This window comes from Ictidomys tridecemlineatus, chromosome 3 (assembly GCF_052094955.1).
Source record: "Ictidomys tridecemlineatus isolate mIctTri1 chromosome 3, mIctTri1.hap1, whole genome shotgun sequence".
NCBI lineage: Eukaryota > Metazoa > Chordata > Mammalia > Rodentia > Sciuridae > Ictidomys > Ictidomys tridecemlineatus.
In genome coordinates, this window is record NC_135479.1 from 165,293,446 (window position 1) to 165,316,661 (window position 23,216).

At 35.3% G+C, this 23,216-nt stretch overlaps 1 protein-coding gene across 4 annotated transcripts in view; it reads left to right on the forward strand.

Annotated features, from left to right (window-relative positions):
* Window positions 1-23,216, forward strand: part of Impg2 (interphotoreceptor matrix proteoglycan 2) — an 88,221-nt gene that overhangs the window by 10,395 nt on the left and 54,610 nt on the right. For all 4 annotated transcript variants that reach the window (XM_078044320.1, XM_078044321.1, XM_078044322.1 and 1 more), the window contains exons 3-6: window positions 9,925-10,091; window positions 12,840-12,871; window positions 12,985-13,008; window positions 22,646-22,695. In XM_078044320.1, coding sequence (XP_077900446.1) covers window positions 9,925-10,091; window positions 12,840-12,871; window positions 12,985-13,008; window positions 22,646-22,695 — 273 coding nt within the window. The remainder of the gene's footprint in view (window positions 1-9,924; window positions 10,092-12,839; window positions 12,872-12,984; window positions 13,009-22,645; window positions 22,696-23,216) is intronic.

Sequence of the window (23,216 nt, forward strand, 5' to 3'; positions counted from 1 at the left end):
TGCATAGTGATTTTGGTAATATGGCAATATTGAGAATTTTAGTTTTGCCTATTCAAGGGCATGGGAGATTTTTCCATCTTTAAGGTCTTCTTAAATTCCTTCCTTTTAATTTTTTTAGCTTTAAAAAAATTTGTTCTAAGTAGTTATACACAACAGAATATATTTTGATTCATTATACACAAATAGAACATGAGTTTTCATTTCTCCGATTGTATATGATGTATAGTCATACCACATATTCAGTCCTACATGTACCTAGGGTAGTGATGTTCATCTCATTCCACCATTGTTCCTGCCTCCATGCCCCTACTCCCTGCCCGCGCCATTATGGATCATCATCTTCTTATAAGAGAGATTTTGGTTTTTTGGGATTGGCTTTCTTCACTTAGCATGATAGTCTCCAACTACATCCATTTACCTGCAAATTCCATAATTTTGTTCTCTTTTAATTCTGAGTAATATTCCATTGCATATATGTACCACAGTTTCTTTATCCATTCATCTGTTGAAGGGCATTTAGGTTGCTTCCACAGTTTAGCTATTGTGACTTGAGCTGTTATGAACATTGATGTGGCTGTGTCACTATAGTATACTGATTTTAAGTCCTTTGTGTATAGACCAAGAATTGGGAGAGCTGGATCAAATGCTGGTTCCATTTTTTTTTTTTTTTGATGATTCTGGGGATTGAACCCACAGCCTTGTACATGTGAGGCAAGCACTTTACCAACTAAGCTAAATCCCCAGCCCTTAAATTCCTTCTTTAGTTTTCTATAGTTTTCATTGTAGATATCCTTTACCTCTTTTGTTAGATTGATTCTCAAGTTTGTTTATTTGTTTTGAGGCTATTGTTAATGGGATAGTTTTCGTAATTTCTCTGAGTTTATTCATCATTGTTGTATAGGAATGCGATTGATTTATGGGTGTTGATTCTGCTACTTTGCTAAATACATTTATGAGTTCCCCCAAATTTTCTGGATCTTCTAAATATAGGATCATGTTGTCAGCAAATAGTTTGAGCTCTTCTTTTCCTATTCATATCTCTTTAAATTCTTTCTTTTGCCTAATTGCTCAGACTAGAATTTTAAGGACTAGGTTGAATAGAAGTGGTAAAAGAGGGCATCCTGTCTTGCTCCAGATTTTTAGAGGGAGTGCTTTCAGTTTTCTCCATTTAGAATGATGTTGGCCTTGGTTTGTTGTTCAAGACTTTTACAATGTTTAGATATATTCCTACTATCTCTAGTTTTAAAAACATGAACAAATGCTGTATTTTGTCAAATGCTTTTTCTGCTTTTATTGATAATCATGTGGTTCTTTTCTTTGAGTATTAATTGATGTGGTCAATTATATTTATTGATTTCTGCATGTTGAACTGATCTTGCATCCCTGGGATGAACCCCACTTAGTCATGGTGCACTATCTTCTTAATGTCCTTTTCTCTGCAATTTGCCAGTGTTTTATTAAGAGTATTACATCTATGTTCATCAGGGTTATTGATATATAGTTTTCTTTCTTTTCTTTGTCTTTTATTTTTTAATCTCAGGGTATTAGTAGCTTCATGGAATGAACTTTGAAGGGTTCCCTCCTTTTCTACTTTGTGGAATAGTTTGAGAAGGATTGGTGTTAGTTCTTCTTTGAAGGTCTGGTATAACTGGGCTGAGAATCTGTGTGGTTCTGGGATTTTCTTTGTTGATTGGCTTTTGATGGCATCTTCGATTTCATCACTTGAATTTGATCTGTTTATATTTTCTATATCCTCCTGATTCAACTCGGGTAGGTCATACTTTCTTAGAAATTTGTCAATGTCTTCCAGATGTTCTAATTTATTGGATTATAAATTTTTAAAATAATTTCTTATTATTATCTGTATTTCAGTAGTTTCCATGGTGATATTTTCATTTTCATCACAAATTTTAATAATTTGAGTTTTTCCTCTTTTTTGGGGGTGGTGTTTAGCTTGGTGCTAAGGGTTTATCAGTTTTATTTATTTATTTTCAAAAAAACAACTTTTTGTTTGGTTGATTTTTTTTCAATTTCAATTTCAATTTTGGGTCTAATTTAATTATTTCCTGTCTTTTAGTGATTTGGTATTGATTTGTCCTTCTTTTTCTATGGCTTTGAGATGTAGTGGTAGATTATTTATTTGGTGACTTTCTGTTCTTTTAATGAATGAGCTCAATGCTATGAACATTCCTCTTAGAACTGCCTTCATAGTGTCCTGAGATTTTGATATGTTGTATCACTATTCTCATTTACCTCTAAGTACTTTTTTATTCCACCCCTGATTCTTCTGCTATCCATTGGTCATTCAATAACATATTATTTAGTCTCCAGGTGTTAGAGTAATTTTTTTCTTCTAATAATAGATTTCTAATTTTATTCCATTATAATCTGAAAGAATCCAGTGTATTATCTCAATTTTTCTTGTCTTTTCTTTTCTTTCTTCCTTCTTCTTCTTCTTCTTCTTCTTCTCCTCCTCCTCCTCCTCCTCCTCCTTCTTCTTCTTCTTCTTTCTTCCTCCTTTTTGGTACTGGGGATTCAACCTAGGGGCACTTAATCACTGAGCCACATTCCCTGCACTGTTATATTTGATTTAGAGACAGGGTCTTATTAAATTGCTTCAGGCCTCATTATTACATTGCTGAGGCTGGCTTTGAACTCACAATCCTCCTGTCTCAGCCTCTCCAACCACTGGAATTACAGGTGTGTACACTGTGCCCAGCTATTTTTTTTTTGTATTTTCTAAGAGTTGCCTTGCGTCCTAAAATGTGGTCTATATTAGATATTGTTCTATGTGCTGCCGAAAAGAAAGTGTATTCACCCACTGAATGAAATATTCTATATATGTCTGTTCAGTCTAAATAAGTATTAATTAATTTTTTTAGTTCTGTAGCCTTTTTTATTAAAATTTTGTTTAGAAGATCTATTTAGTGATGAGAGAGGTGTCTTGTGGCTTATTTGATTCTTGATATTGAGAAGGGTGTGTTTGTACTCAGATATTCCATTGTTTGGGCCATAAATATTTATGATTGTTATTTCTAATTGTTGTCTGATTCCCTTATGCACTATGAAGTGACCTTCTTTGTCTCTTCTGATTAACTTTGGGTTGAAGTCAACTTTATCTGATATGAGAATAGAAACTCCTGCTTGTTTATGCAATCCATATTAAGTGATGTTTTCTTCCCATCCTTTTACCTTCAGTCTGTGATGTCTTTGCTATGAATTAAGTCTCTTGGAGACAGCATAATGTTGAGTCTTGTTTGTTTTTAATCCAGTCTGCTAGCAAATGTCATTTGATTAATGAGCTTAATCTAATAAAATTTAGTATTATTATCAAGAGATGATTTTTATTCCCTGTCAATTTGATTTATTGCCAGATTTAAGTTGAATTAGATTTTCATTAGCTTGATGAAGTATATTCTTGGTGGTTTTTATTTTTATTCTCCATATCATATGTTTTGTAATGCAGGCTTTCTAGTTGTGAATTATTTTAACTTTTGTTTTTCATGGAAGGTTTTTATTTCATCTTCAAATCTGAAGCTTAATTTTGCTGGATATAGTATTCTTGGGTGGCATCCATTTTCTTTCAGAGATTGGTATTGGGTTAGAAAAATCAGCTGAGATCCAAATTGTGACCACAATTAGAGGATCCAGATCCTCTAATAGATCATCTAATGGATTTGGATCCTCTAATTGTGACAAGTTGTTTTTCTCTAGCAGCTTTACAATTCTATCATTATTCTGTATGTTAGGCATTTTCATAATAAAGTGCCTTTGAGTGGGTCTATTATAATTTTGTATATTTGGATTCCTGTATTTGATTTTCCATTTCATTCTTAAATTTTGTGAAATTTTCTGATAATTATTTCATTGAAAAGATTACACATTCCTTTAGTTTGTACTTTAGAGCCTTTATCTATTCCTATGAATCTTTTATTTGACCTTTTGATATTTTCCCATATTTCTTAACAATTCTGTTCAGGATCTCTTAACATTTTTTCTCCATGGTCAACTTTATTTTCAAGATTATAACTCAATCTAAACAACTACAGTTCATACCCCTCCTTCGGCATTTATTTCACATCTTTCTTTTTCTCTTACCCACTACTCCCTTCTTTTCACTTTCTCTCTCCCTTACTTTCTCATTTCCCTTGTCCATTGAACTATTCCTAACCACTCTGGAGTCAAGAGACTAAAATCATAATTACAGCTCCATTAAAGCACACACACACACACACACACACACACACACACACACACACACACTTTGTCTTCATTGCCTGAAAGTCTGTCTTCCAAGCATCTAGTGTTTTACTAATGCTTTCCATTGACTTTTTAATTTGGCTTATTGATTCCTTTATTTTGAGGATTTCTGATTGATTCTTCCTCTGGATCTCTTTTACTTCTTGTATTTTCTCTCTGATATCACTCCTTATGTTGTCTTTTACCTCATACATCAGTTTGTCTAAGAATTTTCTAAATTTCTGATCTGATATTTCCTCCACTGTGTTGTCAATGGATTCTGTAATTGAGATATTTTGGTTTGTTTGGGATGGTTTCTTTCCTTGCTTTTTCATATTGTGTGGCTACCCATATTTTAGTATGAATCTGAGGCAGTTGAATTTCTACTCTATGAAATTACAGTGTCCCATAAGGTTTCTAGTACCTCATGATTAGGGGAGACAAATATTAACAACAATCAATGCAAACAATATACATCATTAAATTAAGTAATCAGTTCCTACTATGACATCTACAATGTGAATTGGCACAACAAACAGAAATGGTATGATAAGCAATTTCCAATAGTAAAAACAATAAGTTTGCAAAAGTGTTTGCAATTTCAAATGGTGGACAGGGAGATTGCAGAAGAGATGTAGGATGATTATGATGAAGGCATAGAGAAAATAGAAGTAAAATATTAAAGGAAGAGCGAAAAGAAATTGGCTGTTAGCAAAGAAAGGAAAAAGAAAGAGAATCAAGAGAATTAGGTAAAAACAATACAAAACCAAACCAAAATACCCTAATAAAACCCCCTAGATCTGAAAAGATAGCGTCATCAAAAATAGCTGCCTTCAAAAATGCTAGAAATAAAAGACACAGATATGTATATGTATAAATGTCCATGAAACATTCAGCAAACAAACAATCCAAAAAAGAAAGAAAGAAAGAAAAGAAAAGAAATAAAAAAAGAAAAAAAAGTTCTTAATGAAAAATTAAGAAATTGTTTCTGTTGTAGTGTTCAAAAATTGTCAGTTGAGAATATATGTTCATTGTCTGTTCCCAAATGTCTTTTCATTTTTTTTCTTGAAGTATGTATTATATGTAAGAATAGGAGCTTCAGGTTGTCAAATCCTTCCTCTGTTTGTGTTGTTTGTCAAGTTGCTAGTTGGAGTTCAAAAATTCTCAGTTCCCTTCTCAGCAGTATGAGGTGGAGAGAGTTGGAGTGTGTTATCTGCTCTACTCTCAGGGTGGAATCACTGTAGACTGCTGTAAGAGGAATTCCCAGAGACAGAGCTCCTGAAGACAGGGGTTAGTTCTAGGTAGGTACAGGGTGCTTCCTGGAGTGCCGATTGGTCTGAAGATTTTAAATCAGGGTACCTCCAGGGCCCAGAAACTGCTGATCCATACTTGGAGACTATACCCCTGGAGTCTACCCTGAGTTGCACTCGTGCCTCAGAGGAGCCAATCCTTTGCCCCCTTCTCCACCCATGGATCCTGCCCTTCCTGGCCTCCTGGGCTCAGTCCCCAGTCACAGTCATTCCTGGATACCCAGTCAAATCCTGACCTGCCCCAGCTGGTTCTGAGAGCTGCCAGACTCAAAGGGAGGGAGGGACCTGGGATCTCTCAGGTCTCTACTCCCCTTATTCTCCTGGTTAATACACCCTCTATGCTTAATTTTCTCCTGGTTTCCTAGGTTCACTATGAGTTGTGTGACAGGTGTCTGCCAGTTCTGCTTTTTGGACCCAGCTTGGCTTTCCAGATATGGGCTCCTAAACTCACTCCCACAGTCACTGGTGTCCTTAGCATAGTGAAAAGATTGCTCTTCCCTTGGCTCTCCACACACAACAGGGAGATGAGTGGTGTCTTTACCACATTCAAGTATAGTGTAATACGTTCTCTGGATCAGTTCACCAGTGTTTTTGATCTCTGATTTCTCCATACCAAGACACACCATAGTGCCATCTGAAATGTGAGTTCTCATAGTCCCACTCCCCACTTTGTCCAGTACGGATCATGTCCTGCAGGCGTGGGTGTGGGCAGAGGGCTTTCTTCTTTTATTTTATTATCTACAACTTATACTACCTTCTGAGTCCATAAGCTGTTCTGAGAGTCCAGTATTAAATCCCAGTAAAATCCTTCTTTCACCCACCCTACTGTGAAGCTGTTTATCCTCTTTTCTGATCTCACGCCAAGGAGTGGCTTGGAAAGCAAGGTCTTCTACTCTGCCATCTTCCCCGGGTCATAGAAAGCCTCATTGTTGAGGTGCAGAGATCCCAGCTATGCTATGGTAGGTCCAAGTAGAGAACCCACAGCAACCTCTGTTTGGAATTTATTTTTTAATAGTTGCAGATGGATACAAAATCCTTATTTTTATTTGTTTATTTCTATGTGGTACTGGATTAAACCTGGGCCTCAGGTGTGTGAGGCAAGCACTCTATCATTGAGCTACAACTCAGCCCTGTTTGGAAGTTTTAAGAGGAAAGACTATAATCTATAGGTTGATTAGCTCTGCCTCATTCAGTTCCTGCTGAACTCTTCTGTGTGCTGATTGGTTCAAAAATTTTAAATAGCGATAATAAGGATGCAGTTAGTTCAATGAATGATAAATTGTTTGTAGCCAAAGATTTATATGTTTTATAGTGTGTTAAAGTTGAAGAGTTGGTGGGGTTTTTTTGGGGGGGAGGGTAGGGAGGGCTTAGACTATCTTGTTCCATCAATCAACTGTCAGACAACCAGAATCTAACATAACACAGGTTAAGCATCTCTAATCTGAAAATCGGAAATCTAAAATTCTCCAAAATTTTAAACTTTTTTAAGTGCTAACATTATGACACAAATGGAAACTTCAAAACCTGACCTCATATGTCAGGTTGTAGTCAAGATGCAGGCACATTAAAAGTACCATATAAAATTAGCTTCAGTCTATGTGTATAAGGTATATGAGAAACAGAAATGATTTTTTGTGTTTAAATTTGGGTCCCATACCCAAATTATCTCATTACATATATGAAAATATTCCAAAATTATGAAAAAAATACCAGAAATACTTTTGGTACCAAGCATTTTGGATAAGAGATATTCAAATATAATAATGTGATATCCATGTAGCACTTCTCAATTTACAAAATACTTTTACAGATAAGGTAAGGTAGTAATTATTCATTCCATTAAAAAAAAAAAAAAGATGTGTTGGGCTGGGATGTGGCTCAAGCGGTAGCATGCTTGCCTGGCATGTGTGCGGCCCGGGTTCGATCCTCAGCACCACATACAAAGATGTTGTGTCCGCCGATAACCAAAAAATAAAAAAATATTAAAATTCTTTCCCTCTCTCATGCTCGCTCTCTCTCTCTCTCTCTCTCTCTCTCTCTCTCTCTCTCTCTCTTTTTTTTTTAAAAAAAGATGTGTATATGGATGCTTTGAATCGGTAAAGTTACTCATGTTTACCTTACAGTGCATGGTGAAACTAGGGCTAGGACTCTGTGAGTCCAGAGACTTCACTAAATATGCTGTTTGATGAGTACTCTCAATCTTCTTGTAATGAAAAATAATTTCCTTGATATCTGCTACATATTTTCTCCCTTACCACTGTCCTTCTCTTCCCTCTCATTTCAGTCTGTTCATTGCCTTGAGTCACCTACACCTCTGAATGGTTGCAGAATAGCAATATACCCAGTACTATACAAAATAGGCAAATGCCCTGTTTGACAGCCTTTCAGTTTCAAATCTTTGAATTAACTTAACTGATGGATTTAATTAGTTTTTGTCTTAATACAATAATATATTTCTCCTGAATATTCTTTTTCTCTTTTGGTTCTCCTATATATTTTAAAATTAATGCACATTATTTTTTGAGTGGCTTTAGGTTTAGTGAAAAAAATGTTCAGAATGCCCAGAGAGAATACCTCCTCAAACTCCCAGCATTAATATTTTATATCAGGATACTACATTTGTTAGAACTCTCTTGCCTATGTTGATACATTATTATTAAGTAAATTTTGCAGTTTAAATTAGGGTTTATTCTTTGTGGTGTATTTTCAATGGGTTTTGACAAAATTATAGTAATATGAATGCACAATTATAGTGTTATACAGAGTAATTTCATTGTCTTAAAAAATCTTCTGTGCTCTAACTATTCATCTCTCCCTCTGCCCCAACCCCAGGCAACCACTGATTGTTTTATTGTCTTCATAGTTTTACCTTTTCCAGAATGTCTTTGGAATCATATAGTATACAGCCATTTCAGATTAGCTTCTTTCACTTGGTAATACACATTTAAGTTTTTTAATTTTGATTTTTATTTAGTTGTTGATAGACCTTTATTTTATTTATTTATTTTTATGTGTTGCTGAGAATTGAACCCAATGCCTCACACATGCTAGGCAAGTGCACTACCTCTGAGCCCTAGCCCCAGCCCCACATTTAAGTTTTTGAATGTCTATTTATTTATTTTTATGTGTTGCTGAGAATTGAACCCAATGCCTCACACATGCTAGGCAAGTGCACTACCTCTGAGCCCTAGCCCCAGCCCCACATTTAAGTTTTTGAATGTCCTTTCATAGCTTGAAAGTTCATTTCTTTTTAATCACAGAATAATATTCTATGAAATGGTGTACTAAACTTTGTCCACTCACCTGTTAAAGGAAATCTTCATCATCTCCAAGTTTTGGCAATTATAAATGAGGCTACTTTAAACATTTGTGTGCAGGTTTTTGTGAGAGCATAAGTTTTCAGTTCATTTAGGCAAATACCAAGGAGCACAACTGCTGAATTTTGTTTTACTTTTAAGTATAAATAAGGACTCATTATTATCTTTCCTTCTTAGATGTGAAATATAGTAGCTTAAGAGTAATTGGGGCTGGGGTTGTAGATCAGAAGTAGAGCACTTGCCTAGCATGTGTGAGGCAAAAGGTTTGATTCTCAGCACCGCAAATAAAAGAAATAAAAATAAATGTCCATTGACAACAAAAAATATTTTTAAAAAGTGATAACTCCAGATTAACATCCCCTTTTTGATTTTATGAAATACTTTCAATTTCCTATAAGCTCTCAGATGTTTTCATTACTCCTTGTTTATTTATTTATTTATTTATTCCCAACCACAACTTTTTTATTTTTGCTTACACTTGACTCTCGGGCTGGGGTTGTGTCTTAGTGATAGAGTGCTTGCCTAACATGTGTGAGGCACTGGGTTCAATTCTCAGCACCACATATAAATGAATAAATAAAATAATGGTCCATCAACAACTAAAAGAAATATTTTTAATTTACTTTTTAAAAAATTTACTTAGTTTTTGTTTGTTTTTTAATTGATTTTTGAAAAATAAATGACAGCGGAATGTATTACAATTCTTATTACACATATACAGCACAATTTTTCATATCTCTGGTTGTATATAAAGTATGTTGACTTCAATTCATGTCTTCATACATGTACTTTGGATAATGATGTCTATCACATTCCACCATTTTTGCTAACCCCCTGCCCCCTCCCTTCCCTTCCCATCCCTCTGCCCTATCTAGAGTTTCTCTATTCCTCCCATGATCCCCCTCCCTACCCCACTATGAGTCAGTCTCCTTGTATCAGAGAAAACATTCGGCATTTGTTTTCTTGGGCTTGGCTAAATTCACTTAGCATTATCTTCTCCAACACCATCCAGTTACCTGCAAATGTCATGATTTTATTCTCTTTTATTGATTTTTCAGTGTGTCAGGAAGCTGTCTGGGAAGCCTTCAGGACTTTTTGGGATCGACTTCCTGGGCGTGAGGAATATCATTACTGGATGAATTTGTGTGAGGATGGAATCACAAGTGTGTTTGAAATAGGCACCAATTTTAGTCAGTCTGTGGAACACAGAAACTTAATCATGAAGGTAAGTGTCACAAGGAGGGGAAGAATTGTTGCACCTTCATAGAAGCACACAGTGCACAGCTAAGTTCTGAGGAAGGAAGAGCGAGTGACAAAACCCTATATTATTTTGTTGTTGTTGTTGAATTGGGCTGTCCTAATGAGCTACCTGGGGTGTAGCTTAGTCTTTCATCCCAGTCTTTTACCTTGCCTTTATAACAAACATTGCTGAGTCAAACAATAGCCCCAGCTTTGTTTATAAATGTAAATAGTTGGAATAGTCAACAAAAGCTTAGTAAAAAGTGCGGATTTGTGAGAGTCAAATTTTTTTACATTTATTTTTAGTTGTTGATGAACCATTATTTAATTAATTTATTTATTTATATGTGGTGCTGAGAATCGAACCCAGTGCCTCACACATGTTAGGCAAGCACTCTACCACGGAAAAACAACCCACAAATATTTGACACAAGAGTCAAATATTTTTGAAATATTATGTGCATATTAGTCAGAGTGAATACCAATGATTTCAGTTAAAACATAGGATATAGTCCATTGAGTAAACATTTAGTGAAGCATACATATGATTCTTATTAATTATTTGCTTACTTATTTTCCTTTCTCATTAATTTTTTTCCTTTAGTTTCTTCTTAGCAAAATATAAATAAACATGCATACTGACAAATTACCTTCCCACTTTTCCCTTTTCATATACCTATTGCACATGTATTTAGAACGAGAAAATTAAACTGCAGACATATGTGGCAAATTGTTCATGCTCTCTAATGACTCCTACATCTCTTTGCCCAAGTCCTATATGTCCTCAGCTCAGGTATAACCTCCCCTGTAAAAAAAACAACCTTAGTATAGCCGATTTAGCTCTTCTAGTCTCCTGAGTTCCCACCATTCTTTACTTTTTCTTGATATTGTAGTTCTTACATTTGATTATTACCAGTTGTATATTTGACTGAACTAGACTATAAATCAGAAGGCAAAGATTATGTCATATGTTAATTTTTACATTCCCATGACATAGTAATATGCAATAGATAATTTGCTAAAATAAAAGTTTATAAGCAATAGCTAGAATGTCTTTTTCCTGATATTATTTATACTTCATGAATATTATTTCAAATACTAGTTGTATTGTGTACTTGGAAGGGCTGAAAATTATGTAAATAACAGCTATTTTCATTTGGATCTAATCAAATTATATTAGTACAACTTAGAGTGGTAAAATAAATTATATTCTATTTTTGAACTTTTATTTCTAGTAAAGGCATTCTATTATTTTCTTTAATATTTGATCTCACAGACAGATGATCTCATTCAGTGGGCATAAGCTGGCAAGAAAAGAGTGATCTGATAAACATGGGTAAAGACACATTTTGTTGTGTCATAAATATTTTGAAGGCATGCAGATTTTTGTGTTTTAAAATTATGTGTAGATGTAACAGGGAGAACATGGGTTTAATTTAAATGTGTTTATTTGAGCTGTCTGCGTGAAATATGAATTGCTTGATATTTAGCTATGAAACCAAGGAGGGTGGTCCTGGTCTACATATAGCTATAGGAATCACCAGACCTGAGGTAGTAATTGTAACCTCAAGAGTGGCTGAGATTATTCTGGGAATCTGTAGAGGAAGGGCAAGAGTGAATTGTTTATTCATATCATTATAAGTGTTTAGGTTAATAGCCTTTCCATTTTACAGACAAGAAAACTAATGCCTGGCACCAGAAAGATTTGGAGATTTGATGTATTGCTAGGGAGGGTGAAACTGAAACTTGAAATTAAGTTAGTGTTCTGATTCTAAGTTAGTGTTCTTTTTATCATATTGGTCTCAAAATAAAACTAAATTAGAAGAAATTTGGTGACAATTTGATTTAGAAGACCCCCTGAGGAATAACCCAATTACTGATTTGTCTCTTTGTCTAGATTCTGGAGAAACAGATTTATCAGTTCTTCAGTCTACATGTTTGTGCTATTATAGGATGGGTATTATATATAAATTCATTAGATCACAAAATTCTTTTATTATAAGTTTATGGCAGGTTAATGTGAAACTCTACCCATCTCGAGCTGGGCATGGTGATGCATGCCTGTAATCCCAGCATCTTGGGAGGCTGAGACAGGAGTATGGTGAGTTCAAAGCCTGCCTCAGCAATAGTGAGGAGCTAGGCAATTCAGTGAGACCCTGTCTCTAAATAAAATACAAAATAGGGCTGGGGATGTTGCTCAGTGGTTGAATGCCCCTGAGTTCAATCTATACCAAAAAAGAGAGAGAAAGAGAGAAAGAGAGAGAGAGAAGAGAGAGAGAGAGAGAGAGAGAGAGAGAGAGAGAGAGAGAGAGAGAGAGAGAGAGAGAGAGAGAGAAAGGAAGGAAGGAAGGAAGGAAGGAAGGAAGGAAGGAAGGAAGGAAGGAAGGAAGGAAGGAAGGAAGAAGGAAGAAAGAAAGAAAAAGAAAACTCTACCCATCTCGATAACTTACAGACATTTTTTGGAATGATTAGCAGGTAAAGACTTAATCCAGGCCCATTAAGAGAGAGCACAGAAACTATTGGGCACATAAACAGAGACTGAGTATTGGGATGTTCTCACAGTCACCAGACCAATTTGGCATTATCAGTACTTGTTCTCAGTGTCTGCCTAACCATGGAACAATAACATACATTCTACCATGTTTAGGTATTAGAGTTCATTATGGAATAAGTTTTATTTTCTGCCTTATAACTATTGTTATCTCACTCATTTTTATATCTTTGTTTTCCTTAGAAATTATCTTACACAAAGGAAACCATCAGCAGGTGAGGGTCTCCTCCCGCCACCCCATACCCAAATTCATGTTTGACAATGTAGATGTGTAATTCCTACTTTAAGACCCACTTCAAATTTAATGGTTCCTTTTCTGTTTTACCAGTTCCTGCAAGGACCAGGCCTGTGGGTAAGTCTCAAATTGTTCTTCTTCATTGGAGTCTACCTGCCTTTCCAGAACACCACCATAGCCATTAATTTATTGACTGACCTGATTAAGGGGCAGACTTGTTCCTGTCTCTAGAAAATAGATTTATGGTTTGAACTATTGAGATTGTTGTTGAGGTTTAAGGCTAACAGTGAAATTGTTCTGAATGGGAAAAAGTCTTCAGCCTAGAAATATTAAAATGAAATATTGTCCATTGTCTAATACTCTTTTTCCAGCTGAATTCTTTTTTCTAATTTTTTATTTGTTTTAATTAGTTATATATGACAGTAGAACGTATTTATACACTTTAATATATCATACATAGATGGTATGTAATTTCTCATTTTTCTGAGTACACATGTTGCAGAATTATATTGGTCATATAGTCACATATCTACATACAGTAATAATATCTGTTTCATTCTACTATCTTTCCTATCCCCACATCCCTTCCCCTCCCCTTCCATTACTTCCCTCTACCTAATTTAAGGTAATACTATTCTTCCTTAGTGACCCTGCCTTATTGTGAATTAGCATCTGCATATTAGAGAAAACATTCAGCATTTGGTTTTGTGAGATTGGCTTATTTCACTTAGCATGATATTTTCCAACTCCAACCATTTAATGCCAAATGCCATAATTTCACTATTCTTTAAAGCTGTGTAGTATTTCAGTGAGTATGTATATCACATTTTCTTTACCCGTTCATCTATTGAGGGACACCTAGGTTGGTCCCTTCGTAGCTATTGTGAATTGAGCTGCTATAAACATCAATGTGGCTACATTACTGTAGTATGCTGATTTTAAGTCCTTTGGGTATAAACCAAGGAGTGGGATAGCTGAGTCAAATGGTGGTTCCATTCTAAGTTTTCTGAGGAATCTCCATATGGCTTTCCATAGTGGTTTGCACCAATTTGCAGTCCCATTAGCAATGTATGAGTGTATCTTTTTCACCACATCCTTGCCAACATTTATTGTTGCCTGTATTCTTGATGATTGCTATTCTGACAGGAATGAGATGAAATCTTAGAGTAGTTTTGATTTGCATTTTTCTAATTGCTAGAGATGTTGAACACTTTTTCATGTATTTGTTGATCAGTTGTATTTCTTCTTCTGTGAAGTGTTTGTTCAATTCCTTAGCCCATTTATTTGATTTATTGATTGGGTTATTATTATTATTTTTTTTGCTGTTAAGTTTTTTTTATATATATCCTAGAGATTAATACTTTATCAGAGGTGCATGTGGTAAAGATTTCTCCCAATCTGTAGGCTCTCTCCTCACATTATTTTTGTTTCCTTTGCTAAGTAGAACCTTTTTAATTTGAATTCATCCCATTTATTGATTCTTGATTTTACTTCTTACTCATTAGGAGTCTTGTGAAGGAAGTCAGATCCTAGGCCGATGTGGTGAAGATTTGGGCCTGTTTTTTCTTCTATTAGGCACAGGGTCTCTCTTTGTTTTAGTGCCTAAGTTTTTGATCTACTTTGAGTTGATTTTTGTGCAGGGTGAGAGATAGAGGTTTAATTTCATTTTTATACATATGGATTTCCAGTTTTGCCAGCACCATTTGTTGAATAGGCTATCTTTTCTCCAGTGAATGTTTTTGGCACCCCTGTCTAGTATGAGATAACTGTATTTATGTGGATTTGTCTCTGTGTCTTCTATTCTGTACCATTGGTCTATAAGCCTATTTTGGTGCCAATATCATGCTGTTTTTGTTACTATAGCTCTGTAATATAGTTTAAGTCTGGTATTGTGATGCCTTCTGCTTCACTTTTCTTGCTAAGGATTGCTTTAGCTATTCTGAGTCTTTTACATTTCCAGATGAATTTCATGATTACTTTTTCTAGTTTTTGAAGAATGTCATTGGGGTTTGAATTGCATTAAATCTGTATAACACTTTTGTGGTATGGCCATTTTGACAACATTAATCTGCCTATCCAGGAGTATGGGTGATCTTTCCATCTTCTGATTCTTCAATTTCTTTCTTTAGTGTTTTGTAGTTTTCATTGTAGAGGTCTTTCACCTCTTTTGTTAGATTGATTCCCAGGTATTTTGTTTTTTTGAGGCTATTATGATGGAGTAGTTTTCCTAATTTCTTTTTTAGTGGATTCATCACTAATACATAGGAATGCATTTGGTTTATGGGTGTTGATTTTATATCCTGCTACTTTGTTGAATTCATTTATCCATTCTAGAAGTTTTTAGTGGAATTTTTTTTTATCTTCGAAGTATAGAATCATGTCATCATCAAATAGTGATAGTTTGAGTTCTTCTTTACCTATTTGTATCTATTTTCTTTCTTTTGTCTAATTGCTCTGGCTAGAGTTTAAGGATGATGTTGAATAGAAGTGGCAAAAGAGCACATCCTTGTTTTGTTCCAATTTTTAGTGGGAATGCTTTCAATTTTTCTTCATTTAGAATGATGCTGGCCTTGGATTTAGCATATATAGCTTTTACAATGTTGAGATATGTTCCTACTATCCCTGGTTTTTCTAGTGTTTTGAACATGAAGGGGTGCTGTATTTTTTCAAATGCTTTTTCTATATATATTGAGATGATCATATGGTTCTTGTTTTTAAGTCTATTAATATGATGAATTATATTTATTGATTTCTGTATGTTGAACCAACCCTGCATCCCTGGGATGAATCCCACTTGATCATGGTGCACTATCTTTTTAATATTCGCTCAGTGATAGACATCCCCTGGTAGGTGAGGATGGGAAGAAGAATGGATACGAGGTTTTACCTTCAAGTAGTTTAAATGTAATTTTAATAATTATATAACTAGAGGCTTTTCAACTTAATTAAAAAATAAAAATAGCCAACACTACTATAGAAATTGTAGGCCAGCCACTGTTATAAAACTCTGAAACTACCTGAATTCAGGTAGTTTCAGAGTTTTATACCCAGCATGTAAGGGGAGGGGCTCAGAAGTTCACAGTCTGCAGAAGTTCACTTAAAAGCAACTTTCTCTTTCACTGCTTTGGGCAAGTTAACCCTTAAAGGACAGTACCTTAGAAGGGGAGAGCTTCTTCTCCATTTTCTTTCCTCCCACTGTCAGCTGTTACCATGGAGCCCGATTGGTAACTACTCTTACCTTAAAAATGTGAACATCTCTGTGAAGCTCAGCTTAAGGCCAGAGGCCTTGTTTGCACATTTCTACAAAGTACTATACTGGATTTGTTTATGAAAAACTAGTAAGGGGGTGTTCAGCACCTGGAGTGCTGGTATCCTCCCAGCCAGTGGCCAAGTAAAACAGGGCAACACAAAAATAGGAAGTTTATCTACATTGAACTCTTTTGCAGAGACTCTTTTGCTGACAGTCCCTAAATCAGCCATGGTGAAGATTTCTGGAGAAGCCCTGTTAAGACTTTTCTGTGGAAAAAGGGGGTGCCACTTCACCCTCTCTCCCCAGCCTCCAGCTTCAGCCTCATTTTGCCCCACTTTCATTTAGCTTTTTTAATATGCAGGCCAAACAAAGAAGTCTCATTGCCGACAGATTACATAAGTGGGCACATGCTCACAAGTAAATATTTATGACCTTGAGTACATACACTGAATCAGTGTGTTCATGACCTTGGCTACATACTAAAAACATAGCCTACCAGAAAACCTTAACAAGGAAGCCTAAATACAGCCATTTGAGGCCTGCCCTACAGTTTGCCTACCTTAAAAAGGGTAAAACATGATAGCACAGTGTACACATGCCACATAATGAAGAAATGCATAAATACCAAAATACATGTAACCTTAAACAAGTCCTGAAGTTGGCTTGTGAAAGTAGGTCTTGGAAAGGATATTATTCATGAGGTCTTAGAAAATAAGGTATATATAAAATAATAATACATATAAACTAGAATATACATGGCTTTGAGAATTTGCAAGTTTGTTTCCTTCCCATGAAACTAATGCAGATTACTTTGGGGGTAGGATAGAGACTGGTAACTGTGGAAGTTGCTGAGAGGAAGTAACCCAGGATTTAGGTCATCCTGGGAGTTATATGGGAGTGGCCTAAGAATGCACAAAGCCCATGTTTCTCCAACTTATTATAGTTATCCATTGCAACACTTACTTTGCCTGCTGATTTTCTATATTCAGACTAATTTTTAATTTCTTTGAGATTACACTTATATTCTTTGCCTTAAGAGATTCTTGTTAGTTTTCTACTGTTGTTATAACAAATTTATACAAAACTTAGCTTTGTTAAACAGCACAAATTTATTATTTTATAGTTATGTAGTTCAGAAGTTTGACATGGGATTCAAGGTGCTGGTAGGGCTGCATTCCTTTCTGGAGACTGGAGAGACTTTATTTTCTTCTTTCTGAGCTTTTAGTTAATACCCTAATTTCTTGGCTCGTGGACTCTTCCATCTTCAAAGCCAACAATGGCTGGTTAACTCTCTCTCACATTGTATCATTCTGACTTTCTTCTGACTCCATCCTCCACATTTAAAGGTCTTTGGGATTACGTTGGACTCACTGGATAATGCAGGATACTCTGTCTATTTTAAGGTCAGCTGATTAACAACTTTACTTTTAACATGACCTTAATTCCTCTTTGCTGAACACCCTAATATATTCACAGGCTCTGGGGATTAGGAGCTGAACATCATTATTCTGCTTTCTGCAGTGATTCTTTTTTTTCCTACATGCTACAATTTTATTGTTGCCTTCAAAGATACTTTGCTTCTAGATCAAAGACAAATGCTGCTGTGTTTGTGGTCATCTTGTGGTCCATTAAATGTCTTGAGTATTTTTCCTGTTTTGCTAATCCATACCTCTTTATTAAATTGGGACACAATACCTGCACATATTTATGGGATACAGTATGAGAATTCAGTACATGTACATGATGTGTAAAAATCAAATCAGGGTAACAAGCATTTACCTCTCCTCAAACATTAATCATTTCCATGTGTCAGGAACTTTTGTATTATTCTGTTATCTTGTAATGAATTGTAACAAATAGCTACCCTACAGATTATAACAAATAGCTACTCTACTATGCTACAGAAAATCAGAACTAATTTCTCCTAACTGTATTTTGGTGTTCCTTATTTAACTACTTTCCATGCCCACTCCCCTGCCCTTCTCAATATCTAGTGACCACTATTCTACTCTGTTCTTCAATTAGATAAATTTTCACCATATATTTTCTCTGTAATTTTAATAGCTTCTTCTGTGTGAACACTAACCCACCTGCTGATTTATGTCTTTTGGCAAATATTTCACTATATTCTATTTTAAGTTTCTACCACTATCATTTGCCAACTCTCTTAAAAATATATATATTTTTAAATCTGTATTTAAAGCCTTACATCCCCTCTTCTCTCTTAGAAACCTCTACCTGTTATTGTATCTCTCTTTCCTCTATAGTTTTCAACTTCTCCCTTGAAAAACTCCTTCCTATTGGCATTTAAACATGCTCAAATCTCTCCTGTTATCTATTTTTTAAAAGACCCTCCTCCAGCTCTTGTCTCCATTACAGTCAGACATCTTGAAAGCGCCTTCGTGTAGCTCAGGTCACTGCCCAGCTCCCTTCCATTTGGTTTTACTATCACATCCTCAGTAACCAATACAAGATGTGACCTAGGATCTGCACTCACTAAAGATCTGTTAAATGCATAGCTGAATGATTGCATTTCTACCTAGCAACCAAGTCTATTATCAGGTCTCTGGTGATGTTCTTGTATAAGAACTGGTGTATAAGAACTGGTTTTGGGGATTTGTTTATTTATTTAGCTACATTTGTAGTTGATGATGTGCATCATGGATTACAAAGCCAAGTACGATCTTTTCTTTAGCAAATGTTTTATTCTGTTTGGAATGACATGTTCCACTGATCCATTAACCACTGTTTTCTCTTTTAGTTCTTTTCATAGTGCTTCTGCATGTTATATTTTATTTTGATTTCCTTAACACCTTTTGAGATAGGACAAAAAGGTACTCATGTTTTAGAGATTAAGTTCTTGGAAGCCAAACAAACTATTTTCCTAAATCATATACAAAGCTAATCATAAACCTGTTATTGGCTGGCTCCGTAACCCTGAGCAAATTCTTAACCACTTCTATCATTAATTTCCTCATGTGTTTAAATGGGAATAAAACTATCTCCCTATTTAGGTGGTTTCCAGAATTAAGGATTCTCAACTTCTTGCCTTGAGGGTTTTAAATTTTTCTGTTACATGCTGATTATAAAATGGATGCAAGACCAAAATGTAGAAAATTAAGAGAGTAGTAATTGGAATATAAACCTATGCTGTATTCTTGACTTGCTTCATTTTTGTTGGGGATTGTTGGGGATTAAACCTAGGGCCTTGAGCGTACCACTGAGTGATACCCACCAACCCCACAAGTTTTTAAATTTATGTTTAAACTTATATAAGACTCTTTGGACACAATTCACCTGGATTTCACTGACATGATTAGGTGGTAGCAGTGAAGAATGAGTAATGAGCTGGATGAGCTGAGCAAATGGGGCAGTAGGGGTTGTTTGCTGCTGGTATTAAGCTAAAGGTCTTAGCTGAACAACTTCAAATTTGTGTTTTGGCCTAGAAATGAAGTAGTAGTTCTGTCTCCAAACTCAACACACCTCTGTGTTCCAGTGCTTTTGTGAGTGACATTTAAGGGATCCCTGCAGGAGACATAACTAATGAGAATATATGAAAGGATTCTTGTTGTCAAGTGTTCTTTAGTGTCTTCTGAAAGGAGAGTGAGTGGGAGGGTGAGGGATTAACTGTTGGAGTGTTAGACAAGTGATTTGAATTACCAAGAATTTCCTTCTTCCCATCATTAAAATAATGTTATTTTGAATTCAGTAAAGTAAAATCTTGTTCCTCTAAGCAAGCTTTTCCATTCTGAATGCTTACTTAGTTAGAGAATTAGTTTAAATTTGATTTTGATGTGGGGACTTTTCGACCCACATCAGGTAAGGTCTGGTTTTTCTGCCACCTCATTCCAACATCCTGTTCTGGTAACCATGCTGCGTTTCCATCCCTTTTCCTTACTATGCTCTGACCTGGTTGCTTTCTATAGGTTTCCAACTCTGATCAGGCTCCCTTTCTTCTTTCTGAGTCATTTAGGACAACTTTTAGGTTATTTAATTTATATAGACTACTATCATTAACACCAAATGAAACTCTTCTGGAGCAAGTGTGTCCCTAAGGGCCATTCATGAAGCAGTGAACTGCGGTGGGTAAAAGTGAGGTTTCTGAAACCCAATGGCTGGCTTTATAACTCTGGGCAAATTCTTAACCACTTCTAGCATTAATTTCCTCATGTGTGTAGATGGGGATAAAAATATCTCCTTCTTTAGGTGCTTTCCAGAATTGAGTTAATTAAGATAAAGCACTTAGTGCCGTGCTTAACACATGATGAGGGCTCAGTAAACTTAGTTGTAATATTCTTACTGTTATTATTATTGAAAGGGAATGGGATATAGTTAGAAATTTTTGTGTGACCTTGGGAAACTTCCCACTTGAACCTCATTTTTTTTTCCATCTGTGCTGTGAAGGTACTCAAGAGGGTATTACAGCCTGGTGGAAAGGTGATAGACTCTATTCAGGCTGATTATTTTAATGTATATTTCAAATGTATCTGAATGCCATTTTTTTTAGCTCCACCTCCTGCAACAAGTCTCTCTTGATGCTTTCTCATCACTCGAGCCTTTTTATGCTTATCAAAATAACCAGGTGTCATATTCCTTAAGGTTCTTCTGGATGATAGCTCACTTAGTAAGAAATTTCATGCAAGTATGTTCTAAATAACCAATAGTGATAGGTTTGGTATAGTGGTTCAATTTGTTACTTATTAGATAATATTTTTAAACACCAGAAGAAGCTTTATGTGAAATTGGTTTTTTAACTTGAGTTTCTCGAGTTTTCTTTCTATTATATTGGGAGATATAAGGAACATGTTAGTCTAGCTCTAATCACCAAATGTCTTTGGTTTATCATATTTAATCTCAATAGTCATTTATTTTATATTAATATTATAAATTACATATCAATTCTTTCTTAACTCTCTGCCTGCTTAAGCTTCCAATATAACTGATGTTTCAAGGAAGTATGCCTTGTGTTTCTGGTGGCTTTCAGTATACCTTCTAATCTAGTTTATAGTAGCAAGCTATCTAAAGGAGTGGTTCTGAAGATGGGACTTATTGATACCTGAACACATGTATGAGGGAGACATTTTTGACTGTGATTAAATCACTTTAGAAAGGCGACTTGTATAACATTGAAGAGAGTTTTCAATTGGTATGAGTTGAAAACTTGGTACAGTCACCACTGACCAGCACCTTTGGAAACTCTTTCCCCTTAGGGCATGTATATAAAGTTCTGAACTATCTCCAAGTTACTATAATTTAACTTTCCTACCACTGAATATGGTAGGAAATCTGGATTTGTGGAAACCTGCTTTCTTTCTTGTATGGGCGGGGGCTTTCTCAGATTGTTTTCTGATCTTTGCTTATATTTGCAAGGTGGCACGGTCAAAGGACAACTAGGAATCTGTTAGCAATGTGGTCTACAGCAAGTTTTTAAAAGTTTTATGATTATGATTTCAAATGGGTTAAGATTTGTGGTTATATTCCCCACCCCAACCAGTTCTTTCCTCTCTCTATATGCTTGTTGCATTTTTCATTTGGCATAATCATTTACTTGGTCACTGTATTTTTAATGCAACTGTAATCTTCATACACCATGGGTGTTTTACTCACAACTTTGTGCCAGTTACCTTCTACACTTCTTGGCACACAGCATTCATTCATTAATTTATTCCAGAAACATCTAATTAATGCCTACTAAGTGGTAGGTACTTTTATAGACATTGGTGAAATTAGCAGGAATATGGTAAAAACAAGATCCCTAATCTCACGGAATTTAAATTTGTGCCTGTGGCATTTGGGATTAAACTCTGGGCCTCATGCATGCTAGGCAAGCCCTCTACCACTAAAGCTGTACCCCCTCCACTACCTGGAGTTTAGACTTTTTTTTAAATTTTATTTTTTAGTTGTAGTTGGACAAAATACCTTTATTTAATTTATTTATTTTTTATGTGGTGCTGAGGATCAAACCCAGGGCCTTGCACGTCCTAGAAGAGCATTCTACCACTGAGCCACAATCCCAGCCCTGGAGTTTAGATTCTTAATGCAGTCTTGTTCAATAGAATTTCCTGAGATGTGGAAATGTTCTATATTGTCTTTTGCAAGATGATAGCAACTAGCCATATGTGATCACTGAATACTTGCAGAGGCTGGTGTGAATAAAGGACTGAATTTTTAACTTTTTAAAACTTTAGTTTACTTAAATTGCTAATGTTCAGTGGTTATCATATAGGATAATACCATCCTAAAGGAAGGGGACAGAGAAAGATAAGGCAGATAAATAGACAAAATAATTTTATGTAGTGATTTGAGTTGAAGAGTGAGAAAACACACTAATAAATGTAAAACAAATTATGAAGTTATGAATTTTTAAACCTTTGCTATTTGTTGCTTAGGTTTAGGGACCCTTATTGGTGATCTAGTGATTTAATTTTGGAAAATGAACCCCAAATCTCATAATAAACCTGCATATTTCTATCATTTTATTAACTGCACAAATTTATTTTCTAGCCCTGAATCATCATCCTCAGTTCCTGTTGGTGATACCTCTACATTGGGAGGTACGCTTTGGTGCCATTATTCACTTTTCTGTATGGTATGGTTTAAGATAATCTTAAAAGCAAGTGTTGTTTTTCAGATCAATTTTTTAAAATATCAAGTTTTCTCTATGTATTGTTCAAGAGTCTCTAGAAAACATAATTTCTCCCACTTATTTTATGGCATTATGTTGTAGGTACTTAATACAAATCAGAATACAGCTTTAAAAAATGTATGAACTGATGAATTATTTGAAGGCAAGTACTTGGTAACCACTACTTATATCAAAGGTAGAAGAACCTGTCTAGTGCCACTTTTTGTCATTTGTTCTACAGTTTCCCAGAGTAGGGATTTTTCTGACTGCATTCTGTAACATGTTCCTTTGACCTCTGTATTTCTTCTAAATGGGTAGTTGTTTCCTATATTTATTTATTTATTTTAGTTACAAAAGGCAAACTTCTTTGTATCAGAAATTTCAAACATACAAAAATAGAATACTATGATGTGGTTTAGTTTCAGTGTTTGTTAAATTATGGCAGTCTCC